At 49.6% G+C, this 18,224-nt stretch overlaps 1 protein-coding gene and 1 pseudogene across 7 annotated transcripts in view; one reads left to right on the top strand and one right to left on the bottom strand.

Annotated features, from left to right (window-relative positions):
• Positions 1 to 1,018: 1,018 nt before the first annotated feature.
• LOC309978561 (small ribosomal subunit protein uS2-like) lies at positions 1,019 to 1,861 on the bottom strand (annotated as a pseudogene). Its single transcript has one exon. The product of its transcript is annotated as a small ribosomal subunit protein uS2-like (transcript).
• Positions 1,862 to 3,323: 1,462 nt separating this feature from the next.
• Positions 3,324 to 18,224, top strand: part of IQSEC2 (IQ motif and Sec7 domain ArfGEF 2) — a gene marked incomplete at both ends in the record, with an annotated part of 74,691 nt that continues 59,790 nt past the window's right edge. For all 6 annotated transcript variants that reach the window (XM_082864127.1, XM_082864126.1, XM_082864125.1 and 3 more), the window contains one exon: positions 3,324 to 4,030. In XM_082864127.1, the coding sequence (XP_082720253.1) occupies positions 3,324 to 4,030 (707 nt within the window). The remainder of the gene's footprint in view (positions 4,031 to 18,224) is intronic.

The following is an 18,224-nucleotide window of genomic DNA, read 5'->3' as shown; positions in this document are numbered from 1 at the left end:
CTCTTTTTTATGGCTGAGTAGTATTCCATCTTGTACATATACCACATCTTCTTTATCCATTCATCTGTTGAAGGACACTTAGGTTGCTTCCATATCTTAGCTATTGTAAGTAATACTGCTTCAAACATTGGGGTGCATATATCTTTTCGAAGTAATGCTTTCCTTTTCTTTGGATATATACCCAGGAGTTGAATTGCTGGATCATATGGCAGTTCTATTTTTAGTTTTTTGAGGAACCTTCATAATGTTTTCCACAGTGGCTGCACAAATTTACATTCCCACCAACATTATACTAGGGTTCCCTTTTCTTCACATCCTCATCAACACTTGTTATTTGTGGTCTTTTTGATGATAGCCATTATGACAGGTGTGAGGTGACATCTCATTGTGGTTTTGATTTGCATTTCTCTGATGATTAGGGACGTTGAGCATCTTTTCATGTGCCTGTTGGCCATCTGTACATCTTCTTTGGGAAAATGTCTATTCAGGTCTTCTGCCCATTTAAAAAATTATTTTGCTTTTTTGACATTGAGTTGGATGGGCTGTTTATATGTTTTGGAACTTCATTCCTTTTTATGGCTGAACAATATTCCACTGTGTAGATATACCACATTTTGTTTACCCATTCATCAACAGATGAACATTTAATTGTTTCCACTTTTTGGCTATTATGAATAATGCTGCTATGAACATTCATGTATAAGTTTTCGTGTAAACACTTTTCATTTCCCTTGGGTATATTCCTAGGAGTGGATTCCTGGGTCATATGGTAACCCTATGTTTAACATTTTGAGAAACTTCCAAACTGTTTTCCAAAGCAACTGAACCATTTTACATTCCCACCAGCAATTGCTCCACAGGTTCACCAATACTTCTCCTTGTCTGTCCTTTTTGTTTTAGCTATCATAGTGGGTGTGAAGTGGCATCTGTATGTGTGTGTTTTAAGAAACTGATGTTTATTTTTCAACAACTTTATTTCCATTTTCTGTTTAAGAGCCTATGGAAGAACAGCTTCAAACTACCCAGTGGTCATTCCTACCCATTCAGTGGCCTGAGCATTGGGAGCAGTCTTCAATGGTGGGCTGAGTGCTCCAATCTTCAGCAGAGAACGGCTGGATAGTCACAGAGGGCACCAACATACTATCAGACCAGCCTGTGACCTCAGGTTGAGTAGCAGTAAACTCAGGAGCTGGAGCAGTCCATTCACTCTGAAATTCTTCCACGGTCACACCTTTCCAGCAGTGGCCTGTTTATCCTTTTCGATATCTTTAGGGTCTCTGTAGAAGGAGAGATCAGGCATGACCTCCAGTGGATGCTCATGGGAGATGGTGTCACATATGCATGGTACTTCCCAGGCCAGCATCCACATCAGACCCACTGAGTGGGCTCCTTTGTTGTTGCATGGGGTAGCAGCATCCACGTGGCACAGAGGAGAATCTGTGTCACACAGAGCAATGGTGGGCAGGTTAACATAAGACACCTCTGTGAGAGGCTGGTGGTCAGCGGTGGGATCGGTGACCACTGGAAGTTGTGGCTCATGGAAGGCTGCCTGGATCTTGTTAACGAAGATTCCAGGAGCGAAGCGGCCAGCAATAGGAGTGGCCCTGGTGGCAGCAGCGAACTTCAGCACAGCTTGCTGGCCAGTATTCCTGGAAGATATGACACTGACATCAGCTGGGTTTTCAGTGGCACGAGTCACCAGCAGAAGCTTCTCTTTAGATTTGTGATGTAGATACCATCACTGCCTTTTGTAGACATACTGTTCCATTTGAGTCAAGGTTGGTGCCACCTAAGTGGGTTCCTGCTGCAAGGAATTTAAGGACATCCTCCTTCATCTCAGGATATCAAGGGCTCTGGACATTGTGAAAGATTCCCTTTAAGTTACGATGGAAAGCTCATTGCGGTTTTGATCTGCATTCCCCTGATGGCTAATGATGTTGAGCATCTTTTCATGTGGTTAATGGTCATTTGTATATCTTTGGAGAAATATCTATTCAAGTCCTTTAAAAAATGGGTTGTTTTTTTGATGTTGAGCTTTTAGAGTTCTTTACATATTCAGATATATCATTTGCAAATATTTTCTTCCATTTTCTGTGTTATCTTTTCTGTGACAAATGTTTTTGCATGCTGTTTCCCAAGACCACTCCTGTGAGGTAGGTGTTATTGATAGGGAAATGGAAGTTCAGAGAGAAGATGAAATTTAAATCTAGTTCTGTCTGACTGTAAAACTCAAGCTTTCTCTTCTACCCCAACCTGCTCACAAAGATGAATGAAGACATGTTTCTGGCTTTAAGGAGCTTGGTCTGGCAGAGGACATGACACAAGAACAAAAACGAATGCGCTATAAAGCAGAGTTCCACTTGTCCCACAAGTGCCACAAAAGACGTGTGGAGGAAGCGAGCGATTCTGGCTGGGGAGACCAGGGCTGGCTTCAGTAAGTTGGCATATAAGTCTTGAAAGATGGGTACAGTTTCATTGGATGGAGGTGATGGAGTAAATGGAGGTGAGCATTTCCAAAGGAGAGCAGAAAATGGGGGTTGAATGAATGAATGGGGCTTTGATCCTAAGACTGGCTGTGATGGGGTGTCCCAGGGCTTGTTGGGGTGGGAGATCCTGGGACTGCCCATGCTGTGGACTAGAGAGAGGTCACCTGAGGTAGGAGGTCCAGGGGTTGGATGGGATGGGGAATCTGACACTTGGGATTGGCAGACCCAGGGGATGGGGAGTCTGTGTGATGCCTAGACCTGGGAGCTGCCTGGGATGGAGTTTTCTGGGAGGTCTTAGACGAGGATCTTGGGCCTGGTGGACCCAAGGGACATTGGAACGGACTGGGATGGAGGGCTTCTTTAGGCTGCATTAAGGGAAGACTCTGGGACCGGTGGAATGTGAGGGGGCTGGCCCGGGTGCCTTGGGGCGGGTCCGGCTTCGGGTGCGGGCGGCGGTGGCAGGTGGGACGCTCGGGGGCGGGCCGGGTGCGCGGGGTGGGGGCAGGGGCGGGGGGCGGGCCGGCGGTCGGGGCGGTCCCGCGCGGCCGCGCTGCGCAGTGACTCCGCAGCGGGCGGAGCGCCGTGGGCCGCGTCCTCGAGAGCCGTGGCGGTTGGCGGCGGCGGCGGCAGCGGCAGCGGCAGCCTCAGCTCCTGCTCCCCGTGCCGCCTGCCCCAGCGCTGTCTCCCGGGCCCCCCCGGGCCCCCGGGCCCTCGAGCCCGGTGCGCGCCCTCGCGTCCCGCCGGCCCCCTCCCCCGGCTGGGCCCGGGGGAGGGTGGCGCCGTGAGCGAGCGGGGACCGGGCTCTCTTGCCCCTTCCCCTGCCCCTGGGCCGCCAGGATGGAGGCGGGGTCGGGTCCCCCGGGCGGCCCGGGATCCGAGAGCCCCAACCGGGCGGTGGAGTACCTGCTGGAGCTGAACAACATCATAGAGAGCCAGCAGCAGCTGCTGGAGACCCAGCGGCGGCGCATCGAAGAGCTGGAGGGCCAGCTGGACCAGCTCACCCAGGAGAACCGCGACCTGAGAGAGGAGAGCCAGCTGCACCGCGGGGAGCTGCACCGGGATCCCCACGGCGCGCGGGATAGCCCGAGCCGCGAGAGCCAGTACCAGAACCTGCGCGAGACCCAGTTCCACCACCGCGAGCTGCGGGAGAGCCAGTTCCACCAGGCGGCCCGGGACGTGGGCTACGCGAACCGGGACGGCGCCTATCAGAACCGGGAGGCTGTGTATCGGGACAAGGAGCGGGACGCCTCCTACCCACTCCAGGACACTGCTGGTTACTCTGCCCGCGAGCGCGACGTGGCCCAGTGCCACCTGCACCACGAGAACCCAGCCCTGGGTCGCGAGCGTGGCGGGCGGGAGGCCGGGCCAGCGCACCCGGGCCGCGAGAAGGAATCCGGCTATTCGGCGGCGGTGGGCGTGGGGCCCCGTCCATCACGAGAGCGGGGCCAGCTGAGCCGTGGCGCATCCAGGAGCTCCAGCCCCGGGGCCGGCGGCGGCCACAGTACCAGTACCAGCACCAGCCCGGCCACAACCCTCCAGAGAAAGTAAGGAACGCGTGTTTGTCTTCCCTGGCTCTTCCCCGCTAGTTCCCTCTCCAACTTGTACGGCTGGTAAAGTAAGAAGCCGGTGCCTGATTCCATGTCCTTCTCTCCAGTCCCAACCTGCCGGGAGAAGCCGGGTCCCCCTCGTGCAGCCGACACCCCTTCTCTAGCTACCCCAGAGTGGGTTGGCCCGATGAGTGCAGGCGTCTCTTCTTTCTCAAAACCGTGGCCAGTGAGGGCCTGGAGCAGTCATCACCCCCTCCACTTCTTCACCCCCTCGCTATATCCTTGCCAGAGGATGGCTTTTCATTTATTTATTTTATTTGGATGTGCCGGTTGGGATTTTTATTGTCTCCGACGGTGTCAGATCAGAGCCCCAAGGGAAAGAAAGGCCCCCCCCCCCCCCACCTCGGGTCTCCTCTGCGGGTCCTGAGCACAGGCCTGATCTGATCTCCTCTGGCGGCCTCAGCTCCATCCTTTCGCAGAGAGGCAGGTGGAGACCAGAATGGCTGCTGGAGGCTCTTATCCCTCTGAGGGGAACTGCCGCACATCCTGGTCGGGGGAGCAAAGATGGAGGCTCGGCCCTTGGCTAGTTCCTCAAAGACCACCCCCTCTCCACCCTCAAGGAAAAACCACCCAATTAAAGAGCATACCAGCAAGGGAAGGCTACAGATCTTCCCTCTTGTTGGATCAGTGCCAGTTTCTGTGCTGGGGTCTGTGTGTCTGCCTATTTGGGACACCTTGGCAACATCTATTGGGTTGGTGGAGCATGGGCTGGGTCCACTTCTTCCATGCAGATACCACGGTGAGCTGGTTGGGATAAATGTCAGGCCAAGAGAGTCAAGGGCGTGCAGGCTCACAGGGCTGCCCTAAAGGCTCCCTGATTTCTCTTCTGCTGGATTGGAAAGAATACTGACCTGGGAGTTAGGAAACCCAGGTTCCCCTTCCAGCTCTGCTGCAGATTGGCTTTGTGACCTTGACTGAGTCCCTTCCTCGCTCAGGCCATCAGTTCTCCCATATCTTTTTAAAAGGCAAGGTCTGCCTTGAATGCTCTTTAAGGGCCCCTCCAGCTTAGATTTGATGGTTCTATGACTAATCCAGCCACCACTACAGAGCAAGTCTGAAGTCCTCTAGCGAATGGACAGCTTTCCCCCTCCTCTCACTGCTCAGCTGGTCCTACCATGTGCCACAACCAGTGGAGTGTCTCTTGGAGGCTGGTCTGGGGGTGGGGAAGCCTTCTGCCTCAGGAAATCTGCCGGGAGACAGCTCTCTGCAACTCCCCCGTGGTGAGGCAGCAGGCTGGGGTGCTGGGTTGAGATGGCTGGGCCCCAGGAGCAGCAGCTGCAGCTCAAGGGCTCGGCTGGGCTTCACTGCAGTGCACCCTCAGTTGAGGTTTGGTGTGGGCTGCCCCAGAGGGAGATGGACTCTTCTGCCCAGCCAGGGCTGCTGGGAGCCCATTCCAGGAGGACTGACTGTGTGCAGCTTGGGACCCCACACTGGAGGGAGGGGCCAGGTCGACTGACCAAGCAAGGCCTTTTCAGGAGAGGGCCATGATGGGGTGGGGACAGAGGGAGACTGTATGGGCATTGTGGTCCTTTAGCCTGGCTGCCGAAGACTTTTCCAGAGTGGTCAAACCTGTGACAGAGGAAGCAGCCTCATTATGTGTGGCTCCAGGGAGCAGAACCAGGAGCAATGGGAAATTTTGGGATAAATCAGGAAGAACTTTCCAACCTGGCTGTCTGGTGATGCAGTGGACTGCCTCAAGGGGGTCGGGGAGGGCTGGAGAAAGCATAATTCCTGAACTGGTGGAAAGCCCAATGAAATGACCTGGGTCTTCCCAAATTCTAGGATTCCATTCTTCTCAGATTCTCCATCCTGCAGATGTGGGTCTGAATCTCTTGGCTGGCTGGAAGCCTGTTTGCTCTTGAGCTCTGTGCTTCTGCCATCTGGGCAGGCCTGCCTCTCGGTCTTTCCCTCTTTTTGTGCACCCTCCAGGCTGTTTGTTGGATTCCCTTGCTTCACATTTCCTACTGGATTAATACAGGAATTTAGACGGTACTTTGATTGTACACCCATTATTACCTCTTTTGGTCCTCACAACAGGGCCTGTGCAGTGAGCACTAGCAATTCCATTTTAGAGATGGGGAAACTGAGGCTCCAAAAAAATGAAGGGAACATGCTCAAGATTACACTGCCAGTTCCTAATAGATCTGGGGCTAGAACCCAAGTCCACCTGTCTCTGAGGCCTGTTATTTTTCCACTGGGGCTTTCCAGCCTGAAGGAGTCTCTTGGCCTCAGGACCTGGCCAGGTCACCAACTGGGAGAGGCCAGGAGAGCCTGAGGTATCTGGAGGATTTGAGCAAGGGGAGATTGCTCTGGGATGAGTGATGAGAAGGGGAGTCGATGGGGGAGGGCAGAAGGCCTGTCTCCCTTCTTTCTGCTCTCCCTCCCTCTCTCGCGACCAGGCATCAGGAGGGCGTATTGATGCACTAGCCATTGTTGTCGCCACAGCTGCTGCAAGCTACTCCCCTGCCAGGCCTGTTCTGGGTTTGTAAGGAGTGGGTGAGAGGCTGCCGCTGGAAGCCAGGGCAGGCAGGGTGGGTGTTGAGCAGCAGAGGCTGCAGCATTGGGGGAGGCTAGGTAGAGCTGGTACATGCTGGGCGCTCCTGGTCCCCAGGCTCCCTCTGGTGGAGGAAGAGGGGACAGAGGGGCCTGGGCCCAGCTGCTGCTTGTTGAAGGGCCCCTCTGCCCAGCGATGCTGTCCGTCTGTCACCACAACCCACGTTTTACAGCTGAAGAAACCGAGGGCTCAGAGAAGTGAAGTAACACACCAGAGGTCACACTATCTGTGAGACAGACTCCCGAGCCTGTGAACTTGCCCTCTACCGCAGTTGATAGCAGCTGTCACGTCCACCCCCACCTATGTCATCCCCCCAGGATTCCCACATCCTCCCGCACTGTCTCTTCTGGACAGGTTCCCGGATGCCAGTCTGCCTTCTGCTGTGCTCTGGGTGTGGCCTTTCTAGTGCAGCATAGCGCAGGATGAGGCCCGACCTCCTTCTGGCCACTGGGCCTCTGTACATGAGGTCTTTGCTTGCTTGTTTGTTTTTTTAGCAGCTGCTGGTCTGCAATGCTTAGGTCTTTTTCCCTGGAATTGTCACCCCCACTCCCCATGGTTAGAGAAGAGCTCTGTTTTCGTTGCTGATCTTGGCCTGGCCCCCCCCTTTCCGTTCTGGCACCTGGAATGATTTACAGGCGTGCTGGGGGCCACTGCTGAGTCCTCCACGCTGAAGAGAGCTGCATTTCCCATGATTTTTGCCTGGGCCCAGCTCCGGCTCTGCCGTAGGCGGTGGTGGGCTGAAGCTGGTTTGGTGGTAACTCTTCATCCTCTGCACGCCACCCCCCTGCCAGCAGGCTGGCTTGCGTTGGGGGACAGCAACCAGCAGGACTGGCCTGGTGTTCTCAGCAGCCAGGACAATGCGTGGTCTAGGCTCTAGGCACAGTTGCCGGGTTGTCTTATGTGTGCGCTGGAGTGTCAGTGCACTCCCCACAGGGGCTGAGGGCACTGGGAGGGAGGGAGGGAGCCCAGGGAGGGGCCCTGGGGAAGTCTGTCTCCTTTGGGGTATTGGGCACTTTTCCTGGGCGGGGGGTGGGGGTCTTTCCTTCTTCCCAGGAGGGAATACCATTGCCCTCCCTCCCCCCACTGTGTTGGGAGCATTATACTCACGTGGGAGGCAATGATAATGTCGAATTGAATGAGAATTAGAGGAATCTTGCTTCTCAGTCTAGATCTGGGGCGAGAATGGGGCTGTTGTCATCCACAAACATTTCTTGGCTGTGTGCACAGAGCAGGAGGGGCCCCCAGGCTGAGCAAACACCAGACTCTCTGCGCTTGAGAACCCTCCCACCCCCTTCCCTGACCAAAGACATAGGAGACCAAGCCTGACCCACTGTAGTGCCGGTGCTTAGGACAAAATGAGTAGGAAGGGCAGTGAGGAGTGGAGGCCAGGCCACTGGTCTAAGACCTGGGCAGGGGACTTTGAAGAGAGTGGGTGGAGGATGGAGGGGGAGGTGGGAGGAAGACCGGACCCAGGCTTGCCCTCTGCTACTCTTTCATCTATCTCACCTCTGCCTCTGGTGGCCTCTGAATTTGCTGGGAGCACAGAGGAGGCCTGGGGCATGGAGAAGGGGCCGCACATGTGCTGAGTGAGCCTCAGCCTTCTATGTGCCAGGCACCACCCTATGTGGCTTTATGTAACAATAGCTAACGTCTTTTTTTAACCTGCATTTACTGTGTGCCAAGCACTATTTGTTCTAAGTGCCTTCTGTGTATTAATTCATTCAATCGCCATATGAAACCTTTGATGTAGATACTGTTATTAAGTCCATTTCACAGATGAGGAAACCGAGGCCCAGAAAGGTTGGGTAACTTCCCCAAGGTCACTCAGTGAATAAGTAGCAGAACTGAGAAGGAGTTAGAAGGAGCCCAGGTGGCCAGGCTCCAGAGTCCATCCTCAACGTTCTCACCCACCATTCCATGTTGCTTCTTATCTCATTTGCACAGAGTCCATACCAGGTGGATATTGGTATTATCCTCTTTTTTCAGACAGGGAAACGAGAGGTCAGAGAGGTGCGATGACCTGCCCAAGGTTACACAACTGCATGAGGCCCAGAACTATCTGGCTCCTGAGCCTTTGGTCCACCAATGCCTCCTGCAGGCGGGTGTGAAGACGGTAAAGATGCTCTGGATGTGGCTCTGGGCTTCCCCCAGCAGAGCTCCTGGGACCACTGCTTGAGTCAAGCTCCCTCTCCTGATAGCCTCTTGGATTTTGACCACAGTCTCCTAATCGATGCCCTCCTGCTCTTGTTCCCTCGGGCCCCTGATGAGGTACAGACAGACCAAGCTTTCTGTGGGGCTCCAGCAGTTTCCTGCTGTCTCTGCCTGCAGGAGAAGGTTCAGACTGCTTTGCCTGCCATGCATGGACCCTTTAGGATCTCACCTTTCTCCTCTCATCTTTTTACAGTCCCCCTCACACAGACCGAGTTCCAGCCAGACTGGCCTGTGTGCCCCATTGTCAGCCCACTCAGCCTCCTGAGAGCCTCTGGGTCTTTGCTCATGTTGTTTGCTTCTCCTGGGCTGTTCCATCCAGTGCCCAGGCTGCATTCCACTGTTGTTGCCTCTCCCGTGTTTGTGCACAGGTCTATCCCTGACCCTTGAAATGAGCACTTTGCCCCCTTTTATACCTTTATTTGTTTACACCTCGTGTCATCTCTACTAGCTTGAGGGCTCCATCAGATTAAGATTTCATACACATATATCATGTGCACGTTGTGTCAGTCCCTCTGCTAGGTGCTGTGGGTGTAACTTAAGGAGCTAGAAGCTTGGAAAAACATAGCACAGCACATAGTGGCTGCTCAGTAAATGTTGAGTAGACAAATGATTGTCAGATTAAGTCCCGGTGCACTAATGGCCAGGGGTGCCTAAGGTGTTCTTCCTTTCAGGACTCCTGTAGAGAGAGATGACTCAACTTCAGGGTTCTCTAGGCTTCTCTGTGGCTTTTCCCTCATGCTCCCTGGAGCTGTTTGGCCTCTGCCCTCTGTGTTCCTCCCACTCACCAGTCTCCCAGTTCATAGGATGTCAGGGTAGCAGAGTCAGATGAGACTTCAGAGACATTTAGGCCAATCTGCTCATCATTACCTGTCCCTCCCATGCCATGGCCATGTCATACCATGTTCTTCTCCCTTAATGCGGGATCTTCTGTCCTGAAAGGAGCAAAGAGGCCTGCATAGGACCTGTGTGCCCTCTGCCTCATCCAGTGGGAAATTACTTATTTACCCATCAAATCTTTATTGGGCTCTGACCCTGGGCTAGGCACGGCGTCTTGGAGTCAGAATAAGACACAGCCCTTCTAGCTCATTCTCTGCTATGTTCCCTGGCAGAAGAATCAACACTTGTCATGGGGAGGAATGAGGAGTAAATGACTTATTCCTCTGTTGTGGTAAGTCATTTAGGGCAAGATCATTTGCTAGTTACCCTCACTTCCTTGTGGTGTCAGGTCTCTCTCCAGGCATCCATGTTGAAAAGCACTCACGCAAGGATGCCTGTTTTTTGTGTTGGCTGCACAGTGTGGCATGCGGGATGTTAGTTCCCCAACTAGGGATTGAACCCATGCCCACCTGCATTGGGCGTGTAGAGTCTTAACCACTGGACCGCTGGGGAAGTCCCGGGACGCCTGTTCTTAAGCACTTAGGAGCTGCTCTCTGGGACCTTCGCATTTGGAGAAAAATGTGGTGCCGTGGGAAGGAGGAATTTCTGTGACTCTAGGCAAGTCACTTAACTTTCAGAACCTCCGTTTTCTCAAGTAGTCAATGGGGATAAAACTGTATTTTCTGATGGGTGCGATTCCTGTTGCCCGCCTCCCCCCAGCCCCACAAAAATATATCAGAAAGTTTCCTGGCTGCCAAGCACACCCAGCAAGGTCCTGATCAGGATGAAAAAACCAAGGGATAAGGGTGGAAAACAATATGTGAGGCTGCCCTGCCCTCTAGAGGTGGAGTGTAGCAGACAAAGCAACCCAGCCAAGATTGTCTCATCACATCCTTTTTAAAACAAACATGACAAGCCAGGGCTACACGACAGATCACGATGATTCCTCTAACATTTTAGAGGGAAATTTATCACAATTATCACCTGATATGTACCATTTCACTAATATCAAATGTATTTCTTTGTAGCTATGTGATGATACACACACACACACACACACACACACACACACACACATATATATATATTTTTTTTAAGGGATAATAAGATTGCATATCTGGCTGGGCCTTGTGATTTTCTACTGGATTCCAGATGCAATATACTGCATTCACCTGAATAGAACCAATATTTTCCTCTATAGAACCACTTTAGAATTATTGTCATTATATCTGTGATTAAAAAGTACCTAATTTCTTCCTTCCCCCAAATTTCCTTACAAAACTGGGAGGCATGCCTCACAACTGTACATCTGATATGCTAGACAATTCATAAATGACCCATCTTGTCATGATTGTTGTGAGAATTCAGTGAGATGACAGAGAAGTGTTCAGCAGAGAGTGTGTGTTTACTTGGTGATAGGCATTTTTATTATTAATAATGATAATTTTGCAAAATTCCGTGCCATGGAAGGGCAGGAGCGAGAGGTCATGTGCGAGCTCATCACATTTCTGAGAGATAGAGGGCCATCCAGTGAATATTGTGCACCTGGGATGTGCCACAGCTTGTGCTATTGCAGGCAGGGAGTTCCGTGATTAATAGCATATGCTTCTTGGCTTCAGGGAGCTCACAGTTGGGTGGAGAAGACAAATGTAACGTGGTGTCTTGTGTGCTATGCCAGAGGGGAGCACGGGAGGCCACGGGTGCCCAAAGGAGGGACATCTACCCAGACTGAGGTGATGCCTGATCTGAGGCTTGGAGGATGAGTAGGGGCTAGCTAGGTGAAGAAGGACGGTATGTGGGTCAGTGGGAATTGGGAACCAAAGGGAGGTCAAGACGGAGGGGACAGCACGAGCAAATGTACAGAAGTATGAGACCAGCAGGGTATGTGGAGGTGAGGAGGGGAACACTTTTACCAGGTCAGTACAAACTAGAGCACAAACAGGGAGGCAGGGAGGATCCAGAGAAGAGTCTGACGACTTGGCTGGTGCAGATCATGAGGACACTGGAGTAGCGGGATAAGGAGCTTTATTCTGTTGCAAATTGGGAACCAACATAGAGTTCTAAGCTGAGGGAAGAGGTGTGTATTGTAGAGTACGGGGTGACGTGTTGAGAGCAGTGTATTGGAGAGATCCTACTACAGGGCAATTTGGAAGATAGACTGGAGGGCATTCAGTGATGAGGCTGTGCGACAGTCTAGATAAGAAGTGATAAGGCCTGAACTTGGGTGGTGGGAGTAGAGATAATCTACTGGGGGAGAAAGACAGTGGCAACACACTGATAAGTGCTGTGACAGAAGGGAGTGCAGCCACTCATGACCAGTAGGGTTTTAATAATATCAGCATGAACGTGAAGAACCTTCCAGCTGGAGGGACCCTTAAAAATCAGGATGTTCATTTTACAGATGAGAAGACTGAAGCCTAAAGAAAGGACTTGTAGGAGGCCACTCAACGTGTGAGCAGAAGAGCTCTGATTAGAAAAGTCACTCTAGTGTTAATGCCAGTGTTTAAAGCATCATTCCTTAAATGTGCTATTTTATGCCTTGAAATCCTGTGAAGGTTGTAGGGATCATTATCTTTGTCCTACAGATGAGAAAACCAGGCCTCCAGGAGGCTGGCTGATTTGCTGGGGAGGAAACGGTAAAGAGTATGCATCACCTAAGTAAAGGATCTCTTGCTTCAGTGGCAGACAGACCCTCTGCTCTGGTTCAGCCCCTCAGAAATCAGATCAGGTAGATTCATAGCTGGGGTCTGTGGTTTCCGTTTCTCCACCCAGGCCCAGCTTTCTTTTTGCTGCTTTCTGCCTTGCAGGTCCTCATTTAATGTAACTGAGGCAGCTCAGAGGCAGTTTCTGGCTTGACAGCAAGGCCTGTCATCCCCCTTTTTCTGTTTTCATGGAAGAGGGCGGGCCTGTGTCATTACTGTGTCCCCATTGCCTTAGGCAGGGTGTCTCTAGCCTGGGTGGCTTTGTTTTGAGGCCCCCGGTATGATACGTAAAGAATGAGCTTTGGAGACCGACCTAAGTTTGAATCTCGGCTCTGCCCCAACCAACTGGATGACCTCAGCTAGGTCATTTTACCTTCTCTGAGCTTTAGTTTCCTCATCTGTAAAATGGGATGACAATGCCCATCTCTCAGGATTGACCAAGATCATTTGAATGGCATTCCCTGATATTTGTAGGTGCTCAATAAATAGTCATTTCCGGGGGAAGAAAAGCAATGACATAATTCATGATTGTGCCAAAACATATGCTCTTATACCTCATTTCATAATCATGATATTACCTAGGATTCTTCAGTTTTTATAGGAGATAAGTCATCCAGATCTGGATAGCACATCATTACAATAGGACAGCTTGAAGTTTAATAAAACAAAAACAAAACAAATCAAAAACAGTCATTTCCTTCTCCTTCATGAAATCTCCCATGGACAATGGACAATGACTTGAAGAATTCAGTGCTCGGCAAAGGTTTGCTTCCCCTGAAAACTGGTATATTTCCTCCTTCCTAATATGAGGCTGTCATGGCTCATTGTATCTTGCTTTCTGCCTCAGCTACCAGTTAATTTGAAGTACAGCTCTAGCATCTTTGTTGATCTCTTTTTCTGAGCTCTTATTTTCTAGTTCAATTTTTATTCTTTCCTTATCTGTGTTATTAGAGTAAGCCACCTCAAATCCTTTGTGACTCAGGCAGGTATAAATAACTAATGGGTGTAAATAGTTGAATGAATGGAAGGCTGGTGAGGCTGGACTGGTGATGGTGGGGTTTGAAGATGACCAGAGGGTGGTGCAGGCTGGGGCACCTGAGAAGGCATCTGTAACGGATGATTATGATACTGTGAGGAGTCGAGGGGTTAGTTAGGAAAGAGTCGGTCCTTCACTGGCATGTCTTGCTTCTGCTCTAGAAAGAAGCATGGATTTTGGAGAACAAGACTTCGCATCACCTAGAGTCATCAACCTCCCCATTTTATATGGACCGTGTGGGAGACTGAGGTCCAAAGAAAGAGGAGGGACTTGTTTTGAAAAATTAAATCAAAGCAGTACATATACATAATTTATTTATTTATTTAAAAAAATACTTATTTATATAGGCTGCGCCAGGTCTTAGTTGCACCACTCGGGACCTTAGTTGTGGCATGTGGACTTCTTAGTTGCGGCATGCGGACTTCTTAGTTGCGGCATGCGAACTCTTAGTTGTGGCATGCATGTGGGATCTAGTTCCATGACCAGGGATCAAACCTGGGCCCCCTGCATTGAGAGCGCACAGAGTCTTACCCACCGGACCACCAAGGAAGTCCCCATATACATAATTTTAAAAGGGCAAATAGTACACAAGGACATGCATACTAGTAAGCCAATGTCTCCCTGCCCCCCACTTCCCAGCCCCCAGAGGTGACCACTTTTACCATTGAGGCTTTCTGGTGGTGACTTCGTATCTCCAAATAAACATCCTTTGTCGGTTATTTCTTCATTTATCAACTTTAAACATCATCTATTGACTTCTTTCTACTATGACAAGTGAGAATTTAGCTTGTTTACAACACTTGACTCTTTTTTCCCCCTTCCAAACTTTAATAATTATATTACTATTTTGGTTCCTCTATTAGTTACCTTTGTAACTTTGCTAGATACTACTTAGACTGTAATTTCTTATTCCATCAATTTTCCACAGTATCTCTTGACCACTCAGTTTGTAAGATATAGTTATTAGTGCCCCATCCTTCCCTCCATCTCTCCTCCACCTTTCCATCTCCCACTTTCTGTGTTCTGTACTTTTGCATCCAGCAAGGTTGACTACATTTGCATTCTGTTATGTAACAATAATTAGGTCTTCAGTGCTTTTCTGGACAGATTGACTTTAAAAGTTGACCACCAATACACGGTGTTTATGTGATTATGACTATGTCATATTATTAATTGCAGGGCTAAATAGTGTACTGTAATTACACCTCACTTCCCACAGGTCCACTGTCCCAACCTCTGTACTCCCAGGAAAATTTTCCTAGCATCAAGATCAAATGAATTTTCGTTTCTTATGCTCTACGAATTGCTCAAAGTCATGCCGCTTGTTACTTTGTTTCATATTTGGATCAGGACTTTCCACCTTATCGATTTATTTATTTATTTATGTACTTACTTAAACTTACTGTTGTGTGGTGTTCCTTGAAACCACAGGATAATCATAGCACATCTTCTGGGGACATTTTATTTGAAAATTTTTTAGGAGGGGGATTTTTTTAAAAACTTCATACTGAAATATGTATACAGAAAAGTGCTCATATCACATGGTCAAGTTTCCACAAGCCAAACACACCTGTAAAACCAACACTCAGCTCAAGGTCTGTTTTTCATTAACCCTACCTGGTACTCAGTGAGCCCTTTCAACTTGATGCACCTTGTCTTTTCTTACATAATTTCTTTGGTAGTTTCCTGCCCTTCATTTTCTCTGTTTTCTCTTTCTGGAATGTCTGTTAATTGGATGTTGAACTTCCTGGATTGATCCTCTACGCTGCTCACCTTTTCTCTCATATTTTCTATTTTATAGTTTGTGAATGAGTTGATACAAAGTGAGATGTCTGTATATCCAGCTGACTTGTCCACTTGCTGGCTTTATTTTAGGTGAGCCGCCGGGGAGCTGGCAGTTGTAATGGGTGCCCCCCAAATGCCAGAATGAAAAGCACTTTATTCTGGGAGCACCAACATGCCACTAGGTGCCCTGAGTAATCCCAGATAGTTTAATTCCTTTGATATTTTGCCTAGGGATGAAAGCCAGGCAGCTTGTGTTTTGGATCTGGGAGTTGTCAGTGGGGGCACAGGGAAGGATTTCATGTACTTACCTTCAGTTTATCCCCCCGTTTTCAGCCCCTGATTGCTCCTACCCTCCCCTGTACCTACCATCTTCAAGTCTGGACTCTCTCTGGGCCTCTGCTGGCCTGACTGGCTCCCTCTCCAGCTGCAACCCCCTGAGTGGCGTTGCTGGCTCTCCTTCAACTGTGAACACTCTTCTCTTTGTTTTTCGCTCCCAGAAATTGGTTGAAATCTCTCACCCATTGATATCACCCTCTCCCATCCTCTTCACTGTTATGATTTCTTACCTTATTTTATTCCTTCACATTCTTTTCAGCAGGGTCCTGACAGAAGAGAGAGATAAAGATTTATGCTCTTGAGGTCCAAACTAAGGCTAAAGCTACTTTTAAAAAGTGGTTGTTTTGCTTTCTCAATCCAGATTGAGAATGGAAATTATTAGTCAACCCCCAAAATACCCAACCCTGTATGGCCTCATTTTGGCATGTGTTGCCTCTGGCTCCAGCCCTGTCATGAGCCTTCCTGTGGCAGCCTCCTGAGCACCCCTTTTCCTCAACCTCTGCCATCTAGACCACGCAATCAAGAGAGCCCTCAGCTGAGGGACTGGAGACCTGGGTTCTGACCCCCATCCTGCCACTGCCTTCCTCTGAACCCCCGGGCTAGTCCCTCCACCTCTCAGGGTGCCCTCACTGTGACTTGAGAGGGTCTGGGTCTGCTGTAAGCTGTGCTTTGGCAGGATTGGGTGGGTGCTTGGAGAACAGCCTAGCCTCCTTTGCTTAGGCAGTGGGAGCAGGTGGGCCAGAGATGGGCCCCAAGCACACAGGAGGGGGCTTTGAGGCTGAGCTGAGGCTTCTGCAATAGCAGGCTGCTCTTGCTGCTTCCCCTTCCGCCCACTCTCTCTGCCATCATGGCTGAACCTCCATCCTTCTGCCGCCAGCAGAGGGAAGCAAGAAGGGAGGGCTGGAGAGCCAGTTCCATTTTCCTTCTCTCTCTCTCTCTTTTTGTGATAGTGCTGAGCTGCTTTGGGCTGCAGTACCTGTGCCTAACCCCACCTTCCCTTTTTGGTGCCCCGCCTTCCATCCTTGAATGATTGTCTCTTCCAGAAGCACCCCCTGAATGCTCATGGTGTGGAGGGGAGTTTGGAGCCAGTTGAGGGAGAGAGGTCAAGCTGTGGGAGATGAAGTGCTGCCTAGCTCTGGCATGACAGAAGGAAGCCACAGCTGTAGCAGTGAAAAGCATTGGCTTTGGAATCATACAAACCTAGACTTGAGTCTCGGCTCCACTACTTATTAGCCGTGTGACTCTAGGTAAATCACGTTGCTACTCTGAGCCCCAGTTCTCACATCTATACAATGAGAAGAATAATAATGACCTTGCACAGCTGTTATGAAGATAACACAAGTCCTGGACCATTGTAGGTGCTTAATAATCACTTTATTCTTTTTGGATTATTAGAAGGCAGAGATGCTAAGGACCAAATAAAGCTCGCTTTAGTGATTGAAAGGGGCGGGAGGTTAGGAAGGCAGCATTTGACCTTGTCACTGCTTGGTTCGAGACCCTCAGGGGCTTCCTGGCAATTATACAATGAGGTTCACACTCTTGCCTGGTGTTCAATGCTGTTTTTGTTGTAGTCTCTGCCTGTCTTTCTTTTCTTTAAAATAAAAATGTGAAGTGATACTTGCCTCTTTATTTTCTGAAAAAGAAATTTGAAAAGTGATAGACAGATATTTCCTCTGATGCAGCAATCTTTATCATCATCATCATCGTCATTGTCATCCCAGGACTTTTCAATGAGTAGTGGTAACAAAGGACTAGAGGAAGAGTAATCATCAACAGAAAGATAACTAGCAACTGAAACCACCATGGGCTTTCATTTCGTTTCCCCACCACGATCTTGGCCTGTGAATCATGTGGATCCATTCAATATCATGTGAAAAATGCTGAAAATGGTTACATTATCCAACAAGGTTTCTGATTTGTTCTGTGGTTCATCTAGTTTTTCTTCTCTTTAATTAACCTTATAAGATTTTTTTGCATGTCACTATTACCTCATCCACATGACTTCTATACTTGCCTATTTGTCATTTCTAGGTCTGATTCTTGGCTCAGATGGCCCCTTAGAAAGGAGTCTTCCCTCCACCTGAATTATCTTTCAAAAGGTTTTAACTTTGGCCTTTCACATCATCATGATTTAGGTGGCAGTTGAACTTGGGAGGCATCTTTGCCTCTCCCCTAGTGCTTTTCCACTTCCTGGCTGTCACAAGTTGGTTTTCACACCACCTGTGGTCTAGGGAAGCTCTCGCATGCTCCTTTGGGTCAGGCCACAGCCCCGCTCACCTTTCAATTAAATTTAGTTTTTATTTATTTATTTTTTATTGGGGTATAGTTGTTTTACAATGTTGTGTTAATTTCTACTGTGCAGCGAAGTGGAGTTCCCTGTGCTCTACAGCACGTTCTTATTAGTTATGTATTTTATACAATATTATACGTATTAGTCAATCCAAATCTCCCAATTCATCCCCTTGCCCCCCCGCCCTCCCCCCTCCCGCTTTCCCCACTCATCTTTCTAGCCACTCTGTTCCCTTCCTGACCTGCATTCAAGTTGTACTGAAGTATCTAGGATACCCTCGGCAAAGTGGACTTCTTTATGGGTCCATGCCTATATTCTGGCTGTTCTCTTGGCCAAGAATA

This window comes from Leucopleurus acutus (genome assembly GCF_964270905.1).
Source record: "Leucopleurus acutus genome assembly, chromosome: X".
In the NCBI taxonomy this organism is placed as follows: domain Eukaryota; kingdom Metazoa; phylum Chordata; class Mammalia; order Artiodactyla; family Delphinidae; genus Leucopleurus; species Leucopleurus acutus.
The sequence above is the reverse complement of the archived record's forward strand: the minus strand, read 5'-3'. Positions and strand labels throughout refer to the sequence as shown.